Source organism: Salmo salar, chromosome ssa13 (genome assembly GCF_905237065.1).
Source record: "Salmo salar chromosome ssa13, Ssal_v3.1, whole genome shotgun sequence".
In the NCBI taxonomy this organism is placed as follows: domain Eukaryota; kingdom Metazoa; phylum Chordata; class Actinopteri; order Salmoniformes; family Salmonidae; genus Salmo; species Salmo salar.
Genome location: NC_059454.1, coordinates 90,105,402 through 90,125,006, shown reverse-complemented (window position 1 = coordinate 90,125,006; position 19,605 = coordinate 90,105,402). Strand labels below are relative to the sequence as shown.

Sequence of the window (19,605 nt, the reverse complement as noted above, 5' to 3'; positions counted from 1 at the left end):
CCCCGCTCTGTACATCCAGAGAGAAGTGTTCATTTGGGCTCAGCTTGTAGGCTTTCACCAAGTTACTGCCAACATCCATGTCCTGGGCTTCAGGCAGAGAAAATCTCTCTCCTGGAGAGGCATACTCAGTAATATTAAAAATATGAACTGGCTCTAGGAATGATGGTGCATTGTCGTTTATGTCTAAAATATTGATTTCTATTCGGTGGAGATGTGTTGGATCTTTCAAAATGGCTTCAACGTTTACAAAACATTTTACTGAATTCTGACACAGCATCTCCCTGTCGATTATTTCATTAACATACAGAAGCCCAGTCTTCCGGTTTACGTCAAAATACCTCTTATTCGATCCAGTTACAATCTCAACTCCTCTCGATTCCAGATCTTGGCACAAAGTATCCCGTGTCAGCAGAATAAGGAATGTTCTCAGAATGAACGGAGCCGTGGTCAGAATAGGGCGGGAGAATCACAGGACTGTTGTCATTCTCATCCAGGATAAAAACGTTGACAGTGACGTTGCTGCTTAGTGGAGGAACACCAGAGTCTGTGGCCTGAACTTGACATTGTAACTTTTGACTTCTTCATAGTTAAAAGACTGCATGCTGTTATTTCACCAGTTATAGAGTTAATGTTGACAATTGGCGAGGCGATATATTATCACTTTTACTTTCCGATAGAGAATATGATACAGGCGCCTTTTGCTTTTAATCTGGATCATACGCAGTTACAGTAGCTATCAGACCTCCCACTGGACTATTCTCCTTGAAATCGTGTTAATAGTAGACGTTCTGGATAACGGGGTGGCGTATTGTCATTTACATCAGAAAAGTGGACAGTAACAACACTGGGGATGGAGAGAGCTGGGGTCCCCTCGTCCATAGCAACAATACTGATGGGACATTGTACTGAGAGTACATTTCTCTCTGTCCAGCGTCCAAGACTAAGGAGTAGTGATTTTTATAAGAACACTGCAGTTTGAAAGGAACGAGTATCACTTATCTGGTACAATTCACAATTCCGTTTTTACCACCATCTTTATCTGAGAGCATTACTAAAGCAACAGCAGCGCCAGACTTGTCATCCTCTCTTACTGTGCTCATGAGTGATGTTATTTGCTATCTCTGGAGCATTGTCGTTTATATCGACTACTTCCACCAACACTTTGCAATGTGTCGTTTTTGGAGGTGTGGCCTTGGTCTGCAGCCTGGACTCGTAACTCAGTCCCAACGTTTTCTTCATAGTCGACATTACCTTTCACTGATACATCCCCAGTTCTGATATGGGTCAATAGCAAATATACTAGATCCCTTTTTCATTACTGTTACCAACAAAATAGTAAACAATGTCACTGTTGATACCCTCATCCAAGTCTGATGCCGTGAGAGTTATTATTTTGGTTCCATTTGAAACATTCTCCTCAACTTTTACTTTGTAAAGAGGTTTGCTGAAAATTGGAGTATTGTCATTAGTATCGAATACATGTACAGTGATCTGTAATGTCCCAGATCTGGGAGGTTTTCCTCCATCAACAGCAGTTAGTAAGAGCTTCATCACAGCCTGTTTCTCTCTGTCTAAAGCCTTCTGTAACACTAACTCAGCAGACAAACTCTGCTCTCCACCGCTCTAAACATCCAAATAAAAATGTTCATTTGGACTTAGCTTGTAGGTTTTCATAGAGTTACTGCCCCCATCCGCATCCTCAGCCACTGGCAGAAGAAATCGCTCTCCCGCAGCAGCGTTTTCAGAAATATTTAATGTCAGAGAATTTTCTATGAAACAAGGTACATTGTCATTTGTATCCAAAATCTCTATTTCAACACGAAAAACATTTAAAGGATTGTGCGCAATGGCCTGCACATTCAAAGAACACTTCACATTGGTCTCACAAAGCTCCTCACGGTCGATTATCTCATTCACGAACAGAACACCAGTTTTTGGATTTACATCAAAATACTTCTTGTTGGATCCGGATACAATCTGAAATATACGTCACTCCAATTCCTGAACATTGAGATTGAGGTCCTTTGCTATATTCCCAGCAACGGTTCCCTTGTTCACCTCCTCTAAAACAGAATAGACAATCTGACCGGAAGATATATCCCATAAGCAAAGAAACAGCACAATCCGAATCCAAATATATCCACAATGCACGGAATGGTCCATCCTTATACACAGACCTTCTGATTCTTCTGATTGTTTATGATAGATTTCTAATATTGCTAAGCAACGTTTTATATAAGAACAATCTCTCTATTAGTATACAACGGTTGTGTCTATGTAACAGTGTAGGTTCCGTCCCAACCTGGGCTCGAATAAGGGACCCTTGCACACATCAACAACTGACACCCCACGAAGCATCGTTACCCATCGCGCCATAAAAGCCGCGGCCCTTGCAACGCAAGGGGAAACCCTACTTCAAGTCTCAGAGCGAGTGACGTCACTGATTGAAACGCTATTAGCGCGCACCACCGCTAACTAACTAGCCATTTCACATCGGTTACATCTACATACAGGCCTATCTCGAGTGCTTCTCGTCTCAACAACTCGCTTGACTGTACCTGCCTCATCAGTGGAAGTGAGGAGAGGAAGGAGGAGCCCCATATAGTTATCAACTGAACATAATCACGGTCTACAGCGACACCAAGTGCTTTTACTCTGCTCTTAAAATGAATACAGATGTGATTGCTTTAGTTATTCAAGATGTTGGTATCTCTCAGAAGAGTTCATATAAAAAAAAGATCATCCAATGAACAACGCTTTGCATGATCCTCTCAAATGTAATTTATTGCTTAGCCCTAAATCTGACAAACAGCTGATGACCAGTAGTCGAACTCAATGGCTAAATCTTCTGTGGTGTGCATATACATTTAAATAACTTTACCAGTTACTGCGTCAACCATAAACCATTAAAAACTACACTAATTTGACAGATCCACAAGATTATCTGATATAGGAGAACATGAAACAACTTTCCTGCAATCTAATTGAGAAAACGTGAGCAAGAATGAGACTGACACAAATCAAAGCAAGAAGCCATATGTCGCTCTCCCTGGTGCTGAATTGTAACGCTACACTCTGCATCGATTTAGAGGATAATTCAAAAACAAAAAACTATCCTAAACCGTACCCATACAATTGGAACCGTCTATGTAAATTACAACAAATCTCGGGAATTAAAAAAATGTAATGACAAGATAATAATGCTAATAAAATAAATCAAGACGTGACAAAAACATCCCATATCATGAACAGTCCTCCTTACCTTCTCTGAGCTCGGGAAGCGTTCCTGTTCTTTGAAAAGTATCCCCGCCATTAATGCTGATCAGCTCGCCATCAGCAGGTGGAAACGGCGTGGGGAAAACTACTACGTCACTCTTCATTGTGTCAGAGCTGAAACACACGTCATACTGCTGAGTAGATTTGGAGTAAGACCAGCTCCCGTCAGGGTGGGTGGTGATCATGGGGGCGCTGTACCTGCTGAAACTGCCGTCTGACCTGTGGCATTTTACAACTATTAAACTGATGAGGCTCAGTAGAAATATCACTGATACTGACACAATGGCGACGAGCAGATACAGATTTAAATCTGAGAAACTCTCCTCCTTTACAGGCAGTTGTCTGAAAGTTGTCTGCATGTCATCTGTACTTTCAACGACCACAACATCAACAGACACAGTCGCAGACAGGGAAGGTTCTCCATTATCAGACACCAGAATGACCAACGGGTGAGTTTTTAAGTCATTGTCACTCATGCGTCTCTTAGTCCGTATATCTCCGTTGCTAGTTCCAATTCTGAATAGATTGGTCCCCTTTGGTTCAGAGATGTGATAAGAAAGCAGTGCATTATAACCAGAGTCGGTGTCTACAGCCCTGATCTTGGCCACAAAGTATCCCGCGTCAGCAGAATAGGGAACGTTCTCAGAATTAACGGAGCCGTGGTCAGAATAGGGCGGAGAATCACAGGACTGTTGTCATTCTCATCCAAGATAAAAACGTTGACAGTGACGTTGCTGCTTAGTGGAGGAACACCAGAGTCTGTAGCCTGAACTTGAAACTGAAACTGTTTTACTTCTTCATAGTTAAATGACTGCATGCTATATATCTCACCAGTTAAAGAGTTTATGTTTATCATCGTAGACATTGGAAGGTTGTTGATAGTTTCTGCCAATGAATATTTAACTTGAGCATTCCCATTGACGTCGGGGTCAATTGCAGTCAAGCTTGCAATTAAATCTCCCGCAGGACCATTCTCCTTTAGAAACATGTTTATTGTGGGTTCTGAAAAAGTGAGGTGGGTTGTCATTCACATCAGAGATGTCTACTGTTATAACACTGGTACTGGAGCGAGGAGGTGTTCCCTCATCTTTAGCAATGATGGTGACATTGAACTGCGATGCGCTCTCTCTGTCCAGAGGTCCGCCCACTACTACAGAATAATAGTTCTTATAAGTAGAGATAAGTTTAAAGGGAACTTCTCCGACTATGGCACACAAAACACGTCCATTTTTACCTCCATCTTTATCTAATGCATTTATAGATGCGACAACAGTGCCAATTGGAGAGTCCTCTTTCACTGCGCCCATGTGTGATGTTACAGCTATCTCAGGGGCATTGTCATTCTCATCAAGCACTTCAACTAAGACTTTACACTGCGTGCTTCGAGGAGGGACGCCTCTGTCCTTAGCCTGTACACGGATCTCAAATGCTGAACTTTCCTCGTAGTCTATTTTGCCTTTAGAAGTGATAACTCCCGACTGCGGATCAATGGAGAATATTTCAGCATGTTTTGCATCTCCCTTTGCCGTTAAGGAATACATTATATCTCCGTTTACACCCTCATCAAAATCAGTCGCATTTAAAATAAGAATTGTCGTTCCACTTGGGACATTCTCAGGAATCTGAACTTTGTAGAGTTGTTTGCTGAAAGATGGGGAATTATCGTTTACATCAATAATGTTGACAATAATCTGTAATGTCCCGGATCTAGGTGGTTTTCCTCCATCAATGGCAGTCAGCACAAGCTTGATAACAGCCTGTTTCTCTCGGTCTAAAGCTTTCCGTAGCACCAACTCAGCAGACACCTGCTCTCCCCCGCTCTGTACATCCAGAGAGAAGTGTTCATTTGGGCTCAGCTTGTAGGCTTTCACCAAGTTACTGCCAACATCCATGTCCTGGGCTTCAGGCAGAGAAAATCTCTCTCCTGGAGAGGCATACTCAGTAATATTAAAAATATGAACTGGCTCTAGGAATGATGGTGCATTGTCGTTTATGTCTAAAATATTGATTTCTATTCGGTGGAGATGTGTTGGATCTTTCAAAATGGCTTCAACGTTTACAAAACATTTTACTGAATTCTGACACAGCATCTCCCTGTCGATTATTTCATTAACATACAGAAGCCCAGTCTTCCGGTTTACGTCAAAATACCTCTTATTCGATCCAGTTACAATCTCAACTCCTCTCGATTCCAGATCTTGCACATTTAGATTGAGATCTTTGGCGATATTTCCAACAACTGTGCCTTTATCCACCTCCTCTGACACCATGTAGACGATCTGTCCCGAAGACAATCCCCATGAACAAAGCAATACAAAACACTGTATCCAAACATGTATTCTACGGTCACACAAATCCATCGCTGCTCAGTAACTTGACACTGTAATCCAGATTAATCCCAAACTGTTCAAATTGGTAGGCCTACGATAAATCCGCGACATTCCACCCAGCCGATGTATCTGTGCAGCAAGGTATTCCAATGTGTTTTTAAACAAAGCCTCACTACTATGCTAGCCTAGATCTACACACCCTGTAGCAATGGATAGGAGGAGCCCGGGCTTTCTAAATCAGGTGCATTTCTATCGTGGTCAATAGCGTCTCCCAGCGTCGAAACACAATAATAGTAACCCATTGCTGAACAGAAAAAAATGTAAAAACACTTCAATGTGAAAATAATAGTTACAGCCTGTGGGTCTTTCTATGTCCCTCTATGTGCCCTCTGTGACTTCTAGGAAGATTTGAAATCACTTAAGCCCTAAAAGTCCTTTTCACCATCATTGTAAAGCATTAGTTATTTTGTTGCTTTGACAAAGTCATTTCTGGAGATTGTTATTTATTTCATGTGATTAGTGATTCAGTTTATGGAGAAATCAACCTGTGTCTCATTTTAAGATCAACCCTGTTACGTGAACTGAACTCGTATTTTAATATGGTGAAACTGTCCTTTTTTAACCTTCACACTACCAACATATCTTACATACATGGATTACCAACTGGGGTCATTTTGACCCCAAGAAGAAACAAATAAAAAAAGCAACAATCAGTCAAATATAAACTTCATTCTTTTCAAAACATCATTAGACGTGTAAATAAAGTTATCATAAATAAATAAAAAATAACCAAAACAGACAGTTATTTTAGCAAAATTACAGTTAATTTGCATATTTTGCAACACAAAAATATAAATGTTTCATAAAGTGCAGCTTTTTCCAAAGTACAATAAAACCCATATAATGATTGACCATCATTGATTGTAGTATCACTTCGTTTTTCGAATTTTTAAGTAAATACTAATTCATGTGGTAAAAACGACTGCCATTTAAAGGGGTGGTACACAAAAATGTGAAATATACTTAATTTTATTGACAAAAAGTGATTTATTAATTGATTCTGAGAGGCAATGACCAAAAATATGGCTTAGTTTTCTTTATTTACTTACCCCACAGCAAGCATTACCATTGCTGCTAGCGAAACAATTGGAGTGGTAGGGCCTAAGGCAGTTCGCAAAAGAATGCCCAAATACTGAAAGTCACTTCAAACCAAATGTTATATCAACCCAAATGCCCTAAGTTCCACATATATAATATTGTAGGATATTGTAGGAACACTGATATTTACAGTGCCTTCAGAAAGTATTCAGACCCCTTGACTTTTCCACATTTTGTTACGTTACAGCCTTATTCTAAAATTGATTAAATAAAATATTTTGTCAGAAATCTACACACAACACCCCATAATGACAAAGCGAATACAGGTTTTTGGACATTTTTGCAAATGTATTCAGAAAAAAAACAGTATTCAGAAACAGGTGCATCCTGTTTCCATTGACCATCCATAAGATGTTTCTACAACCGATTGGAGTCCACCTGTGGACTCAATGGATTGGACATTCAACTGATTGGACATGATTTGGAAAAGCACACACCTGTCTCTATTAAGTCCCACAGTTGACAGTGCATGATAGAGCAAAAAACCAAGCCGAGGTCGAAGGAATTGTCCGTAGAGCTCCAAGACTGGATTGTGTCGAGGCACAGATCTTGGGAAGGGTACCAAAACATTTATGCAGCATTTACTGTCCCCAAGAACACATCATTCTTAAATGGAAGAAGTTTGGAACCACAAAGACTCTTCATAGAGCTGGCCGCCCGGCCAAAATGAGCAATCGGGGAGAAGGGCCTTGGCCAGGGAGGTGATCAAGAACCCGATAGTCACTCTGACAGAGCTCCAGATTTCCTCTGTGGAGATGGGAGAACCTTCCAGAAGGACATCTCTGCAGAACTCCACCAATTAGGCCTTTATGGTAGTGGTCAGACGGAAGCCACTCCTCAGTAAAAGGCACATGCATGACAGCCCGCTTGGAGTTTGCCAAAAGGCACCTAAAGACTCTCAGACCATGAGAAACAAGATTCTCTGGACTGGTAAAGCCAAGATTTAACTAGCGTCACGTCTGGAGGCAACCTGGCACCATCCCTACGGTGAAGCATAGTTGTGGCAGCATCATGCTGTGGGGATGTTTTTCAGCGGCAGGGACTGGGTGACTAGTCAGGATCGAGGCAAAGAGGAACGGAGCAAAGTACAGAGAGATCCTTGATGAAAACCTGCTCCAGATTGTTCAGGACCTCAGACTGGGGCCTTCGAACAACACAACGACCCTAAGCACACAGCCAAGACAATGCAGGAGTGGCTTCAGGGCAAATGTCTCTGAATGTCCTTGAGTGGCCCAGCCAGAGCGCGGACCTTAACCCAATCAAACATCTCTGGAGAGACCTGAAAATAGCTGTGCAGCGATGCTCCCCATCCAACCTGACAGTGCTTGAGAAGAGAAGAATGGGAGAAACTCCCCAAATACAGATGTGCCAAGCTTGTAGCGTCATACCCAAGAAGACTCCAAGCTGTAGTCACTGCCAAAGGTGTTTCAACAAAGTACTGAGTAAAGGCTCTGAATACTTATGTAAATGTAATATTTCCTTTTTTTTTTTAAATATATATTAGCAAACATTTCTAAAAAACAGTTTTTGCTTCGTCATTATGGGGTATTGTGTGTAGATTGATGAGGGAAAAACTATTTTAGAATAAGGCTGTAACCTAACAAAATGTGGAAAAAGTCAAGGGGTCTGAATACTTTCCAAAGGCACTGTATATAACATTTCTTGTAGAATAACTACTTACGTAGAATACATACCAATACAGCACTATGTGTACATTTAGAAGGTAGCTGGTTTCTGCATTACAGTAATACCAGGTATTCATCCCACTGACAGACTTTTATGAGCTGTTTTGACTGCAACTGAGCATATATGTAAGGTAATTTTGTACACGGTCATACCTAGTTATAACCAGTTATAACCATAGGCGAGTACATAAGGTGCTCCATCTCTGCAGGTGGTCTGTCTGTCTAGTGAAATCCATGATACAGGTCACCCTCCACCCTCTGAGGATGGGTATAACTTAATATTATGTCTCCAGAGATACCTGTATTCAATCATTTTTTAGATTAGCCATAGAATAACACATTTTCAGGGAATACACACCAATACCTTTTAGTAGACACTCTTTTGCAGTGCGACTACAAAGAGCAATTAAGGTTAAGTGCCTTGCTCAAGTGCACATTGATAGATTTTTCACCTAGTCGGCTCTGGGATTCAAACCAGCAACCTTTCAGTTACTGGCCCAACGCTCTTACCCATTAAGCTAACTGCAGCCCCATACAGCTTCCTGTGTAGATTCAGAGAGTATCTGAGTTCTGTGTTGCAGTTTTATAAAATATTTATACCATTGGCAGACTTTTTATATGCACGAAAATAAGGTAATTTTGGTTTTGCACACAGTCATATGATACGTGGTATAAAAAAGTACAATCATAGGCAAATACATGGGGAGCTATATCTCTGCATGTGATCTGTCTGTCTGGTCAAAACCACTGATACAGGTCCCCTTCCACCCTCTGATGATGTGTAAAACTTAATATTATGTCTCCAGAGAAACCTGGATTCAAATAAAGATCCATCTACCAAATTACAATAGACGGAATTAGTCGTTTTTGGCTGGGGTCAAAATGACCGCAAATGACTTAATAAAAAAAATCCATATTGATACAGAAACACTAAACAATGATTTCATTTATTAAGAAAAATTTGATTCACAAAGAAATGAAGATTATGAAGAATTTAATAAACCACCTTTAGGCTATGATACCCCAGTTGGTAGTATGAGGGTTAAATAATGTTTTCAAAAGAAACCCCAGCCAAAAACCCCTACCCTGGTTAGTTTGTCATGACCCCACTGATTCTTGGCCACAGAGGGCTCTCACGGGGTGGTCACGAGAGTGCTCAGGGAGGTGTTTAGGGGTTTCCGTTGGTGCTAGTACGGTGGAAAGTCCAGACCAGGACTCCACCGTGCGCATTCCCCCTGAATATGCCGATTTGGCTCTCGCCCTCTCCAAAAGAAGGCGACTCAATTACCACCCCATCGTCAGGGCGATTGCGCGATAAATCTCCTGGTAGACACTGCACTTCCCAGGAATCACGTGTATCCCCTCTCACAGGCGGAGATGGAGTCTGTGGAAACATATGTCTCCGAATACCTGCGTGAGGGGTACATTCGGTCCTCCACCCGCCTCCTCAAGTTTATTTTTTGTGAAGAAGAAGGAGGGAGGTCTGCGCCCGTGTATTGACTATCGGGGTCTGAACCAGATCACTGTGAGGTATAGTTACCCGCTACCGCTCATAGCCACAGTGATTGAGTCAATGCAAGGGGCGCGCTTCTTCACTAAACTAGATCTCAGGAGCGCTTACAACCTGGTGCATATCCGGGAGGGAGACGAGTGGAAGACGGCTTTCAGTACCACCTCAGGGCATTATGAGTATATCGTCATGACGTACGGGTTGATGAATGCGCCATCAGTCTTCCAGGCCTTTGTAGATGAGATTTTCGGGTAGGGGCAGGGTGTAGTGATGTATATTGATGACATTCTGATATACTCCGCTACACGCGCCGAGCATGTGTCCCTGGTGCGCAGGGTGCTTGGTCGCCTGTTGTAGCTGACCTGTACGTCAAGGCTGAGAAATGCCTGTTCTTCCAGCAGTCCGTCTCCTTCCTAGGGTACCGCATTTCCACCTCAGGGGTGGAGATGGAGAGTGACCGCGTTTCAGCTGTGCGTAATTGGCCGACTCCACCACGGTAAAGGAGGTGCAGCGGTTCTTAGGGTTTGCCAACTACTACCGGAGGTTTATCCGGGGTTTTGGTCAGGTAGAGGCTCCCATTACCTCACTGCTGAAAGGGGGCCCGGTGCATTTGCAGTGGCCAGCTGAGGCAGACAGGGCTTTGGTCACCTGAGGGCTCTGTTTACCTCGGCTCCCTTGCTGGCCTATCCGGGTCCAAGGCTGGGATAGGAGCTGTGCTCTCTCAGCACTCGGGTATGCCACCTCCGTACTCCATTCGCTCCATACTGGATTTGAGGCGTCGGGCGAGGGGCCTTCAGTATCTCGTGGAGTGGGAGGGATACGGTCCGGAGGAGAGGTGCTGGGTTCCGGGTCAACGTCACCGGTCTTCTAGCCATCGCCGATCCACTTTTCATTTTCCATTTGTTCCATCAATTACATGTGTATTTAACCCTCTGTTCCCCCATGTCCTTGTCCGGTATTGTTTATTGTAAGTGCTTGTGCACGTTATGTCTGGTGTGCGTCGGGTTTTGTACCTATTTATTGATTGTTCAGTTTTCCGGTGGGATTTTATTATTAAACTACGCCGTTGAAACACCGTTTTTGCTCTCCTGCTTCTGACTTCTCTGCCGCCAGTACGCAACCCCTTACAGAGGTGGGAAACTGAGCGGTCAAGCATAACACGTCAAGCCTGTTACCCACAGCTAGACAAGCTAGAAATGTTTCAACAATTTCAATATTTTTGTGAAGCTTGCATTTAATTGCGCCTCCCTGTTCCACACAGAAACCTTCCATTCCCCCTGTCACAAGGGGGATTTATGGCTGATTTGGTTGAAATCGCCAACCCTGTTACTTTATTTGGCACTTAGTAGGCACTTACTAGTCTTTTTTCCCTTATGTTTTTTACCCCTTGAGAAGGAAAACGTGTTTTTTTATGAAGTTGACCATGTGGTATTCATACCAAAATGTTAATAATGTCTGAAATAAACGTTTTATTTTCACCAAAAGGGACTAATTTCTCGGAAGTCAATAGTTCCTGATAGCCACTTTGGCACAGGTGGGATTGCAAAAGTTAATATACACGTGCAAAAAACCACTTCCCAAAATTGGATCTTGGGTTGGATCATTTGCTCATTAATTAGCAGTAAAGATATAACATACCATTAATCCTTACAGGCAAACTAACGTAGTTGCAATCCATAGCTCCAACGCGTAAACGACGAGCACGGTAGTATGCTCTCCATTCCTACATCCATACTCACTGGTCACCTGTCCGCATATATAGCCTACAAGTTACGTGACCCATGACCCGACATACAGTGCCCTCTAATGTACAAATTAAGTGGAATATACAAAGACAGACAACCACAACACAACAACCACATTGTCTATCGAAATGGAATTTAAACTGTTTCAAAACAACATTAGTAGAAAATATTCAATAGGCTAATATAGAATTAGACATAATAAAGATATCGGCATACCTTATCTGTGTTGGGAAGCGTCTGTGTCCTTTGAAAAGTGTCTCCTCCATTAATACTGATCAACTCATCATCAGCAGGTGGAAATGGCGTGGGGAAAACTACCACGTCACTCTTCATTGTGTCAGAGCTGAAACACACGTCATACTGCTGAGTAGATTTGGAGTAAGACCAGCTCCCGTCAGGGGTGGGTGGTGATCATGGGGGCGCTGCACCTGCTGAAACTGCCGTCTGTCCTGTGGCATTTTACAACTATTAAACTGATGAGGCTCAGTAGAAATATCACTGATACTGACACAATGGCGACGAGCAGATACAGATTTAAATCTGAGAAACTCTCCCTCCTTTACAGGCAGTTGTCTGAAAGTTGTCTGCATGTCATCTGTACTTTCAACGACCACAACATCAATAGACACAGTCGCAGACGGGGAAGGTTCTCCATTATCAGACACCAGAATGACCAACGGGTGAGTTTTTAAGTCATTGTCACTCATGCGTCTCTTAGTCCGTATTTCTCCGTTGTTGGTTCCAATTCTGAATAGATTGGTCCCCTTTGGTTCAGAGATGTGATAAGAAAGCAACGCATTGATAACCAGAGTTCCAGAAGCGTCTGCAGCCCCTGATCTTGGCCACAAAGTATCCGCTTCCGAATAAGCGGAATGTTCTCAGAATGAAACGGAGCCGTGGTCAGAATAGGGCGGAGAATCCAGGACTGTTGTCCATTCTCATCCAGGATAAAAACGTTGACAGTGACGTTGCTGCTTAGTGGAGGAACACCAGAGTCTGTAGCCTGAACTTGGAACTGGAACTTTTTCACTTCTTCTTCATGAGTTCACTGACTGCATGCTGTATATTTCACCTGTGGCATAATTTACATTGACAGGTGTACTGCAAACAGGCCTATTTTCTGGGCTCTCGAGTAAAATATATGTGTTATCTGAGCGTTTGCTTTTGAATCTGGATCCAGGCGCAGTCACAGAAGATCACAGATCTTGCCGGACTATTTTCTTTTAAGAACACGTTAAAATAGTGGGTTCTGGAAAGCGTGGCGTATTGTCATTGACATCAGAAACGTGGACAGTAATAATGCTAGTACTGGACCAAGAGGAGGGGTCCCTTCATCTCTGGCTATGATGGTGACATTATACTGAGAGTTGATTTCCCTGTCCAGCGTTTCTCAAGGACCAAGAGTAGACACCCTGAGATGACTCCAATAGAAACGGCGCGACACCAGATATGGTACAATGCACATTGCCGTTTTACCACCATCCTTATCAATAATCGTGATTAGCGCAATTGCCGTAAACTTTGCGTCCTCTCTCACACTCTCCAAAAGCCGGAGAGAGTTTGATGTCCGGGTTATCGTTTACGTCCACTACCTCTACCAACACTTTGCAATGTGTGAAGCCAGAGGTGAGTGGCCTCGGTCCTGGGCTTCTACACCCGAATCTCATGTATCGCACTGGTCACTTCATAATCTAAAGGTCCCGCTACTGTCATTTCCCCATTGCTCTGATTGATTACCGATATACCATAACTCCCCGCTGTCCTTGTTTGCTGAACAAATACATTGTTCACCATTCAGAAGCCTTAATCTAGGTCTGTTTGCATTTAAGCCTTAGAAAAGCAGTGCCAATTGGCGCAGTCTCAGACGTTTTTGCATATACAGGGCTTTGGTAAAAACACTGGCGCATTATCGATTTTGCATCGAGTATGTTGACAATGATTCTTGTGCTCCCTGAAGTCTGGGAGGCTCCTCCATCAATAGCAGTCAGCGTGCCGCTGATCACAGGCTGTTTCTCTCGGTCTAAAGCTTTTATTTAGAATTAACTCTGCTGATGGACCACTATCAGCTACTCCCAGTTATGTACGTCTAGATTGAAAAAGGCATTTGTGGAGAGTTTATATGCGTCGATAGGTTGCTCCCTACATCCATATCGTCAGCTGTAGACGGAAATCTTGCTCCAGGTGAAGTATGCTCAAATACGAATAATCTGTGATTTCACGAAATTGTTGGTGCGTTATCGTTTATGTCTAGTATATTGCTTCAACATTTGTACATTCGTAAAGGATTATTAACAGCGCCTCCAAGCTTTCAGTACAAAGAGGCTGTTGGGACAGAAAGCTTTCTCGGTCTTAGCAAGCTATTAACGAAGAGAACTGTTTTCAAATTTACCTCAAAATAAAAACATCATTAGACGTGTAAATAAAGTTGTCATAAATAAATAAAAATAACCAAAACAGACAGTTATTTTAGCAAAATTACAGTTAATTTGCATATTTTGCAACACAAAAATATAAATGTTTCATAAAGTGCAGCTTTTTTTCCAAAAGTACAAATAAAAACCCATATAATGATTGACCATCATTGATTGTAGTATCACTTCGTTTTCGAATTTTAAGTAAATACTAATTCATGTGGTAAAAGCGACTGCCATTTAAAGGGGGTGGTACACAAATGTGAAATCATCTGCTTAATTTTATTGACAAAAGTGATTTATTAATTGATTCTGAGAGGCAATGACTAAAATATACAGCTTAGTTTTCTTTGTTTACTTACCCACAAACCAAGCATTACCATTGCTGCTAAGCACTGAAACAATTGGAGTGGTAGAGACCCTAGAACAGTTCAAACTTAAAAAGAATGCCCAAATACTGAAAGTCACTTCAAACTAAATATTATGTCAGCCCAAATGCCCTAAGTTCCACATATATATTGTAGGATATTTGTAGGAACACTGATATTTACAGTGCCTTCAGAAAGTATTCAGACCCCTTGACTTTTCCACATTTTGTTACGTTACGACCTTATTTCTTAAATTGATTAAATAAAATATTTTGTCGAAATCTACACACAGCACCCCCCATAATGGCCCAGCAGATATTCTGGGTTTGAACGTTTTGCAAATGTATTCAGAAAAAAACGGTATTCAGAAACAGAGTGCATCCTTATTCCATTGACCATCCATAAGATGTTTCTACAACTTGATTGAAGTCCACCTGTGGACTCAATGGATGGACATTCAACTGATTGGACATGATTTTGCGGAAAAGCACTGTCTCTGTTAAAGTCCCACAGTTGACGAGTGCAGCAGTGACAAAGCAAGCGAGGAATTCGAGGAAGGTGTCGTGAGCTCAAGACTAGTTGTGTCGAGAGGCACAGATCTTGGGAAGGTGCATTTATTGGCATTGCTGTCCCAAAGAACATCATTCCCAAATGGGGTTTGATTACGACTCTTCATGAAAGCTGGCCGCTTCCGACCAAAATGAAAATAATCACGGGAGGAACGTGGCCGGGGTGATCAAGAACCCGATGGTAACTCTGGCAGGCTCTGATTTCTCGCTGGAGATGGGGAGAACCTTCCAGAAGGACATCGCAAGAACTTCACCTGAAACAGAGCGCTTTATGGTAGTGGTCAGGCGGAAGCCTCCGCAGTAAAAGGCACATGCATGACAGCCAACAGGTTTGCCAAAAGGCACCACAAGAACTCTCAGACCGCGAGAAACAAGGTTTTATGGTTTTAGTAAAACCGGGATAACTGGCGTCCGTGCGAGCAGCCTGGCACCATCTCTGGTGGCTTATGATTGTGGCTTAGCATCATCTTTGGCGAGATGTTTTCATGACGAGGACTGGGTGACTAGTCAGGATGAGGCAAAGAAGGGAGCAGGAGCAAAAGTACAGAGATCTTGATGGCTCTGCTCCAATTGTTCAGGACCTCAGACTGGGGCCTTGAACAACACAACGACCCTAAACACACAGGCCAATTCAGAAAATACGGGTAACTTCAGACAATCATCTCCTGAATGTACATGGTGACCCCAGCGGAGGCGTAGGACGCCCAGCCCCAAATCAAACATCTGGAGACACAAAAGAAATAGCCATGCTGGCGATGCTCCCATATCCAACTTAAACGGGGTGGCAGGAAGAGAAGGAATGGGAGAAAGCTCCCAAATACGAGATAGCCTTGGCTTTGCTTGGCGTCATACCAGAAGACTCCAATATATGTGATCGCCTGCAAGGTGTTTCAACAAAAGTACTGAGTAAAGGCTCTGAATACTTATGTAAATGTAATATTTCCTTTTTTTTTTTAATATATATTGGCAAACATTTCAAAAACAGTTTTTGCTTCGTCATTATTGGGAGTGTTAATGTGTGGGTGAGTGAGGAAAAAACTATTTTGAGAATAAGGCTGTAACCTAACAAAATGTGGAAAAAAATCAAGAAGTCTTAATCTCCAAGGCTTACTATACTCAACTGCTATTCTTGTGAGAATAACTACTTGCGTAAAAAAGCCGCCACACCAATACAGCACTAATAACACATTTAAGTGGCTGGTTTCAACGTTACAGTAATACCAGGTATTCATCCACTGACAGACTTTTATGAGCTGTTTTGGCTAAGCTGAGCATATATGAAAGATAATTTTGTTACGGTCAGCCTGATTGTAACCCAGTTATAACCATAGGCGAAGTACATAAGGTGCTCCATCTCTGCTGCAGGTGGTCTGTCATACAGTGATCCACGATACAGTCACCTCACCCTCTGAGGATGGGTATAACTTAATATTATGTCTTTCCCAGAGATACTTATGTATTCAATCATTTTTTGAGATTAGCCATAGAGCCCAACACATTTTCAGGAATACACACCAATACCTTTTAGTAGACACTCTTTTACAGTGCGACTACAAGAAGAAACAATTTAAGGTTAAGTGCCTTGCTCAAGTGCACGATGATAGATTTTCACCTAGTAGGCTCTTGAGTTCAAACCAGCAAACCTTTTGATTGGCCCGGCAGCTCTTACCCATTAAGCTAACTACGGCCGCCTTGTGGCTTTACGCAAGCTGTAGATTCAAAATTGTCTGAGTTCTGTGTTGCAGTTTTTGCAAAATATTTATACCATTGGCAGACTTTTCACCTTCTTTTTTTGTAAGGTAATTTGGTTTTGGCACAGTTGTAGCGATCCGGCGTGGTATAAAAAAGTGCAATCATGAAGCTGTCCACAACACGGAGCTATATCTCTGCGTGGCGATCTGTCTGTCTGGTCAAAACCACTGATACAGGTCGCTTACCCTCTGATGATGTGTGTAAAAACTTAATATTATGTCTCCAGAGAAACCTGGATTCAAATAAAGATCCCATCTACCAAATTACAATAGACGGAATTAGTCGTTTTGGCTGGGTCAAAGCGACCGCAAATGACAAATAAAAAAAAATCCATATTGATAGAGAAACACTAGCAATGATGATTTCATTTATTAAGAAAAATTTGAGTTTACAAAGAAAATGAAAGATTATGAGAGAGATTTAATAAACCACCTTTAGGCTATGATACCCCAGTTGATAGTATACTAGCATGAGGGTTAAATAATGTTTTCAAAAGAAACCCCAGCCAAAAGCCTACACCTGGTTGGTTACATCACTTTGGCCCCACTGATTCTTGGAGAGGAATCTCCGGGGGTGGTCACGAGAATTAACTCCGGGGAGGTGTTTAGGGGTTTCCGTTGGTGCTGAGTACAGTTGGAAAGTCCGAGACCAGGACTCCACCGTGCATTCCCTGAATATGCCGATTTGGCTCTCGCCCTCTCCCAAAGAGGTGAAGCTCAATTAACACTACATCGTCAGGGCGATTGCGCGATACGTCTCAGTGAACCACTGCGCTTTCCCAGGAATCACGTGTATCCTCACAGGCGGAGATGGAGTCTATGGAAACATATGTCTCGAATACCTGCGTGAGGGTACATTCGATCCTCCACCCCGCCTCCTCCAAGTTTATTTTTGTGAAGAAAGAAGGAGGGAGGTCTGCGCCCGTGTGACTATCGAGGTCTGAACCAGATCACTGTGGGTATAGTTACCCGCTACCGCTCATAGCCACAGTGATTGTTGAGTCAATGCAAAAGGCGCGCCTTCACTAAACTAGATCTCAGGAGGCGCTTACAACCCCTGGTGCATATCCGGGAGGAGACAGTGGAAGACGGCTTTCAGTTACCTGGAGCATTTATGGGTATATCGTCATGACGTACGGGTTGATGAATGCGCCATCAGTCTTCCAGGCCTTTGTAGATGAGATTTTCGGGTAGGGGCAGGGTGTAGTGATGTATATTGATGACATTCTGATATACTCCGCTACACGCGCCGAGCATGTGTCCCCTGGTGCGCAGGGTGCTTGGTCGCCTGTTGTAGCTGACCTGTACGTCAGGCTGAGAAATGCCTGTTCTTCCAGCTTGGTCGTCTCAACTGCTGGTTTTCCGCGTTTCCTCGGGGGTGGGGTGGAGAGAATGGTTGCGTTTCATTGTGCGTAATTGGCCGACTCCACCACAGTAAAGGAGGTGCAGCAGTTCTTAGGGTTGCCTTCTTCTGGGAGAAAATTTATCTGGGTGTTTGATCAGATAGAGGAGTCCATCCACCTCCACTGCTGAAAGAGACAGGTGCATTGCAGTAGGCTGAACCGGGGGGCTTTGGTGCCTGGGGGCTCTGTTTACCTCGGCTCCTTGCTGGCCTATCCGGGTCCAAGGCTGGGATAGGAGCTGTGCTCTCAGCACTCGGGTATACCCTCCGTACTCCATTCGCTCCATACTGGATTTGAGGCGTCGGGCGAGGGCCTTGGTATCTCGTGGAGTGGGAGGGATTACGGTCGGAGGAGAGGTGCACGGGTTCCAGGGTCAACGTCACCGGTCTTCAAGCCATCGCCGATCCTTTTTCATTTCCATTTGTTCCATCAATTACATGTGTATTTAACCCTCTGTTTTTCCCCCATGTCCTTGTCCGGTATTGTTTATTGTAAGTGCTTGTGCACGTTATGTCACAATTTTATGCGTCGGGTTTGCTATTTGTTGATTGTTCCAGTTTTCCGGTGGGATTTTATTATTAAACTACGCCGTTGGAAACACCGTTTTGCTCTCCTGCTTCTGACTTCTCTGCCGCCAGTACGCACCCCTTACAGAGGTGGGAAACTGAGCAGTCCAAGCACTTCTTTACGTCAGAAGCCTGTTACCCACAGCTAGACAAGCTAGAAATGTTTCAACAATTTTCAATATTTTTGTGAAGCTTGCATTTAATTGCCCTCCCTGTTCCACACAGAAACCTTCCATTCCCCCTGTCACAAGGGGATTTATGGCTGATTTAAGTTGAAATCGCCAACCTGTTAACTTTATTTGGCACTTGGTAGGCCTTACTAGTCTTTTTTTCCTTATGTTTTTACCCCTTGAAGAAAGGAAAACGTGTTTTTTTATGAAGTTGACCATGTGGTATTCATACCAAAATGTTAATAATGTCTGAAATAAACGTTTTATTTTCACCAAAAAGGGACTAATTTCTGGAAGTCAATAGTTCCTGGTAGCCACTTTGGCACAGGTAAGGATTACCAAAGTTAATATACACGTGCAAAAAAACCACTTCCAAAATTGGATCTTGGGTTGGATCATTTGCCCATTAATTAGCATTGAGAAACCATAACATACCATTAATCCTTACAGGCAAAACTACCGTAGTTGCAATCCATAAGCTCCAACGCGTAAACGACGAGCACGGTAGTATGCTCTCATTCCTACATCCATACTCATAGTTCACCTGTCCGCATATATAGCCTACAAGTTACGTGACCCATGACCCCGACACGAGTGCCCTCTAATGTACAAATTAAGTGGAATATACAAAGACAGACAACCACAACACAACAACCACATTGT

At 42.8% G+C, this 19,605-nt stretch overlaps 1 protein-coding gene and 1 pseudogene across 1 annotated transcript; both read right to left on the bottom strand.

Moving 5' to 3' along the window:
• Positions 1–1,299: 1,299 nt before the first annotated feature.
• LOC123726170 (protocadherin alpha-7) lies at positions 1,300–2,338 on the bottom strand. The gene is given in 1 exon segment (XM_074112231.1): positions 1,300–2,338. A coding segment is annotated over 1 exon segment (864 nt). The 5' UTR covers positions 2,164–2,338.
• A 904-nt stretch (positions 2,339–3,242) lies between these two features.
• Positions 3,243–6,393, bottom strand: LOC123726169 (protocadherin alpha-3-like; annotated as a pseudogene).
• Between the last annotated feature and the right edge of the window lie 13,212 nt (positions 6,394–19,605).